This window comes from Urocitellus parryii, chromosome X (genome assembly GCF_045843805.1).
Source record: "Urocitellus parryii isolate mUroPar1 chromosome X, mUroPar1.hap1, whole genome shotgun sequence".
Lineage (NCBI taxonomy): Eukaryota > Metazoa > Chordata > Mammalia > Rodentia > Sciuridae > Urocitellus > Urocitellus parryii.
The window spans coordinates 63,346,573-63,352,572 of NC_135547.1; the positions used below are offsets into that span (position 1 = coordinate 63,346,573).

The 6,000-nt window shown below is 30.4% G+C and overlaps 1 protein-coding gene across 1 annotated transcript in view; it reads right to left on the bottom strand.

The window, feature by feature from the left end:
• The window catches only part of LOC113199935 (uncharacterized), a 433,183-nt gene extending 429,191 nt beyond the window's left edge, over positions 1–3,992 (bottom strand). Inside the window, exon 1 of the mRNA XM_077793630.1 lies at positions 3,914–3,992. Within this exon, the coding sequence (XP_077649756.1) occupies positions 3,914–3,992 (79 nt within the window). The remainder of the gene's footprint in view (positions 1–3,913) is intronic.
• Positions 3,993–6,000: the final 2,008 nt, after the last annotated feature.

The window sequence follows — 6,000 nt, forward strand, 5'->3', positions numbered from 1 at the left end:
TGTGATTTTACATAATGCCAATAAACTTAATTGTCCTTTATATACACCAAGAGAAGAAATAATAAATTAGGAAAAATATAAAATTGATACCAGTTTATTTCTCAATGGCAATTTCTCCACCTTAGGTTTGTTCTATGGATCCCATTTTCCTGTATTCCACTATTATCTTGCATTCCCACTCTACCCTAGGGTGCCTTGCTTCAAAGCTATAGAAATAGTGGTACCACCTCAAATTAGTGTTAAATTATCAGAGCCAAATCTCCATCCCCAGGCTTAAGTAGAGAGATAAAGATCTAGAGGAAGGATAACATCTGGTTTTGTTCCCCCAAATAATCTCTATATCTGTACTGCCACTCTTTCAGTTATCTCCAAGAAATAATTTAAGTGTCATTTGAATGAATCTTACCCCTCCCCTAAAATTTTCTCTCATTTTAAAGCATTAGACTTCATAACTTGGGATTTATATTCAATCACACCCCAAATCTATGTGGTTTATGTTGTATTATTTCAGGGAATAATACACAATGATTACATTGGTCTCCTTCCTAATGTTTTCATACTTACCTTTCTTAACTATGATTTAGTATTTTGGGTTTTATTTTATTTTTAGATGGTAAATCATAGTTGCATTTATTTATGGGTACATTGTGATATTTGATATACATTTACATTGTGGAATGAATAAATCAAAGTAGCATATCCATGACCTCAAACACCATTTTGTGGTAAGAATCTTGAAAGTCTACTCTCAAATTTTGAAATATATAATACATTATTATTAACTATAGTCACCATTCTGTGTAACAGATAACAAAAACTTATTTTTCCAACTGAAATAATTATACCCTTTGATCAGCCCTTCAGTTTAATCACAAAGCACATACAGAATGATACATTCAATATTGTCATAGTCACTATAGTGGAATTGTTCCCCTGCCAAATACATCTTGAATAGCCTGTGATTTTGACAATATGATCATATTTCAAAAGTGGGACAAAAGTCATAAAGTGTCCAGTATTTTTATAATTCATAATTTTCTAATTTTGCAAGTTCTCCAGTTTAGTTCATCACTTTCTAACCAATAAATGTTTTCAAAACAAATTAAATTCTAATTAATGCCTTCTAATATATGGTATACCTACCTGGTTTATGCTATTTAAATCCATATGTAGATACAGCTAACAATCTTACAAACCTGTGAGATTCAAGAAGGTTCATAAAGAGAACAATATGTTTGTGCTGCTGATACTATAATTTTGTTGCCAAACTTTACACCACCAACATAATAATAGTTAATTTTAGTAAGATAAAGTTAGAAAAATGATAAAATACATCTCATATTTATTTTGCATTTTAACTCTTACAATATTTTATTTATCTTTACTTTTCATTACTATACACCTCTTGAACATGTATATCTGTGTTGCCAACTTGAGAAAAAAGAAACCTGATTCCTAAAAGTCAAATGACTTATCTATGATCAACATAGGATTTAGTGGATCAATCAAGCCTAGAACTGGGGTCTCTAAATTCTCAGTCTATATTCTCTCAAATGATTTAGGATTTCTCTTTGTTAAATTTGAATCACACATCTATTTTACCAAAATCTAGGAAATTCCTTTGTTTAATAACAAATGAACATGCTAGTTTTTATAAACATTGGAAGTCTCAAAATCAGAGAAAATTCTTCAAAAGTACTTTTGAGTCTCAAACTGTACTCAAACTTCAATATATAATGTTAAAAGGATAATGATCACAGAATGACTTATGTAAACATGATTTCCTGGATATGCTAAAATAAATCTACCTGCAAATCCCCTGGCATGTTTAGTTTAAATATTGTTAGCTTGCTTCCATTTTTCCCTTTAAATTGGCCATAGAAAAGGTTTTCTGTAAGTCAAAACGGTATAATCATCATAGGTTTTCCTCTTTAGATAACTGAATCCTTCACCTTTAAAATAATTTTATATATTACTATGAATCTCAGACCAACTTAAAGATAGGATACTAGCAAGTTAAGGATCTTTAATCTTATATTTGATGAGAAAATTGAAATCATCTAGGCTAGATGCCTATAATTAATAGCATGCTTTTTTGAATTATATTATTCTACAATGACTGATTAAAATATGCCCCTGGTACCAAGCACAAGTTAACTATGTTTGACAACTTGGAAGTTTCTGGCCACAAAGGCAATTTTACAGGAAAAAATTGAGATGGGATATATTAAATTCATTATTTTGTCAATAATAATATTTATTAAGCATCTACTCTTTGCAGGACATTGCAATGATGCTATCAAATGCAAAGACAAAAAATGTTACATCTTGCCTTCAAAGAACTTAGAGTTTGATAAGGAACATATAGAACATAAGTGCATAAATGCATGAATACACACATAAACACATACACACAAATACAATAGGCAGAAAGTGCTTTGAGAAGCGCATGAAGTGTTATGTGAGCACAGAGAAATATAAATCTTCTTGCATTAGTGGTCTTTTCAGCAGATTCTGAATGCAAAGTTGGGAAACTAGAGGGGAAAAAATCACAGAAATAAAACCAGTGATAGCAATTGGGAAAACTTGGAATTTCCTTCCAAATGCAAGATCCAAGTTCTTATTCCATTTATGTATTGCACCTGCTTATACACTAATGAGTGAGATTGGTTACAGAGGTCTTAATTTTTCTGTCATAAAAACTAAACTAGGGCTAGCATTGTGGCTCAGTGGTAGAGCACTTGCCTACCATATGTGAGGCACTGGGTTCAATTCTCAGCACCACATATAAATAAATGAATAAAATAAAAGTCCATCAAATATATATATATATATATATATATATATAATTTTTTTAAATTAGAACTAAAATGTGAACAAAAAATGTAAGTTTGTCTTCATTTGAAGTGGCTTTGCATAAAAATAATTTTGACAAAACTTAAATTATTTTATACTTAATTTTTATTCATATTAATGTGCTAGATAACTACCATTTCAACTTAATGTGAGAAAAATATTTTTACATTGAAGCTGTTTTACAGAGAATCAAAACTTTAAGGATACCATAATTTGGTAATAATGTTATTTTTATCTATGAATTGTTTAATTCTGTTTACTTAACATAGAATATTCTAAACCATCTTTAGTAACCATTATTTATAACAGTGTAAAGAAAAAAACACTGCAATAATGCAAAGCCTCATAGTAACTAATTATCTTTAGAAGAGTTTCTGTGCTTAAATATACTAAAAACTGCCAATTTATCTCAAAGTACTCATTGGTTTGATGCTAATAAAGAGATGTGATAAAGTCTTGGGATCTTTCCTTCTTCCTGGATAAATAAACATTCACTGTGTGTGTCTGTTAATGTGAAAAAGTAATGGAGGCAGGCATGACATTTGCTTTGAAAGATTATAAGCATTAAGTATTAATCAAGTGTAATAAATTTTAATTAGTAATAAAATTAAGTGCATTTAACTCCTCCTTTCATACCTATTCCTTTATATAGCCCAGAAATATCAGTGAGCACTGGTTTCTTCTAGTAGAAAAGTGTAAATGTTATAATGCTATATTTTTCCTCTACTATCCTTATTTTAAAATGTTTGGTTGCTTCCCATAGTCATATATTAATTCTTTTAACTCTAAAATCACACATTAATATACTAATTTAAACTTTAGTTATTAAATTCATTTCAATATTCATACAAGAAGACATTAATAAAAATAAAACATAATCTTGTGACCCTAAATTGCATATTTTAGGTGCAAACTTTTAATATTGAAACATCTTCTGAAAAGACTACAAAATAGTATGTGTTTTATGTATGAATATTCTTTTGAAATCTGGGCACATAAAAGAAGATGAAGTGTGATGAGGAAAGACAAGCTTCTGAAAGGTTTCAGTACATCTTACCTTCTATCCACAAACGAACTTCAGTGGGAGAGGATGTCTCAGTTGGATCTTGTTGGAAATGATGAAACACTTGTTCCATGTCTCAGAATGGATAAAATCTTCCAAAGTTTAAGACTTTGATAATCTGAATACCTAAGAATGGAATAATAGACATTAATCAGCTTCAGGCTTTATCTATTCATACAGACTGAATTACAATTAGCATGTGTTAGAGTGTGTAGGATTTTGAAGGGAAATATTCCACCGTTACATAATAATTAAACTATTATTTTGAGTGCCTGTTTCGTAAAATAAAAAATTTCAAATATCACACTCAACTTCTATCCCAAAGGAACTGTAAATATACTAAGAAGGATCAAAACCACAAAATTGTTAATTAACCTACTTACTCAACAAGTAAAATGTTAAAAAGTTTATGCTGAATGCAAGGAAAAGAGTTTCATACAACAGGTGCCATCAAAGTCAAACCAAAAAATCCAATAAAGAAAGGAACCTTGAGAAAAAAGTGATTATATTTGCTCTACCTATATCAAAGTGTTTTGTGAGACTCATGAGGAGAAAAAAAAGAAATGAAATACTTTCTAAAAGGTAAAACATTCATCACAAAAATATGAATAATCGTTATTTTTGGTAATTTTGAAACTCCAATTTGTTGCAGCTTGAAGTGTCCATGCTGTACTACTCAGCTCTTAAAATGCACTCTAGCAAAGAAGCAGAAAATGGCATAATAATGACAGTTTTAAAAATAAGACTGTGATAGTGCAGATGCTTTCTGAATCAATAGCTTTCCCCTTTTATTTATTTTAACTGATTTTTATGACTGTGAGAAATCCAGGCAGTCTAATCACCAGAGGCCAGAACTTTTTTTTTTTTTTTTGCAAAATGTTAACCATTGGTATTTGTGCTAAACAAATTATCTAAAATCAGAGTCAAAGCACTTCCTAAAAAAAAAAAATGAATTTAGGTCTCACTTTGCCAGCCTAAATAAATAGTGGGACCAAAGTTGATGAATGTTATAGTGATGTTTTCCCTTTCTTCACTTAGCTTAATTTACTAAGGCCCTGCATTGCACAGCCACTTCTTGAATTTCTGTAGGGCATTTTGTGTTTAACTTTACCTTGCTGCTAATGAAAACTGGATTTGATGTTAATGAGATCATCCCTATCAAAATTTTTGTTTATTATTTGTAAGATTGCTTATTAAAGAAAATTTCTTGGAAAATAAAAAGCAAACTGGGTTTAAATTTGAATCTTTTTCACACCACAGAAATGGCTAAAAAGGCTAGTGAGACTCAGGGACTCAATTTTAATTGTATTTAATTTTAGTTTACTGAAATTAATGGTTACTGCATGGGGCAACACAGTTTTAGAGCTTCCAAAAAGAAGTGGAGTTATATAATTGTTGAACAATCCCAGACTGAAAAATAAGGCTACTAAGGGAATAGGAAGATCTCAAAAAATGTTAATTCTTACTGTCCAATTATCTTTTGTCTTAAAAAGCACGATGAAAGTAGCAAGGAGTCTTCCAGATCCAGCAGTTGTGAGGGTAGCAGAGGCTGTACAGAGGGGGAGGGTGGGAGATAAAGGAAAGGAAATTTGGGTGGACTCCAAGAATGAAATGTGTAGTTTTCTCAGTTACTGTGGGGAAAAAAAGGAAAAATGAAGTTAGTAAAAAAAAAAAAATACTTATGGAAGTTCTGGCTTTCAGAAGAAAGTTTGTTAAAATAAAAATAGAAACCATTTCATTCAAGTATATCGAACAATTGAGTGCTGCATGCTTGTGCCAAGAACAAGGAATTTCCTAATTTAATACGCATAGTTGTGTTTTTCATGATTTTTATAACATGACCTAAAAACGACTACTTTGGGGGAAAAGGGATTTTGGTATGCAGTCAGGATAATTTTGTCTATTATTTTTAGCAAATTAATATTTACATTATTTATCTAATCTACCTAAATATTTTGGTTTTGCCCTTCCCAGCTTGTTACTTTCTTTCACTCTAGATAAGAAAGGGACTGTGTCCTTTTTTCTACTCTTACAAATATGTCGTTTGTTTATACAAAATATTCACTAAGGGTTTTCATTTC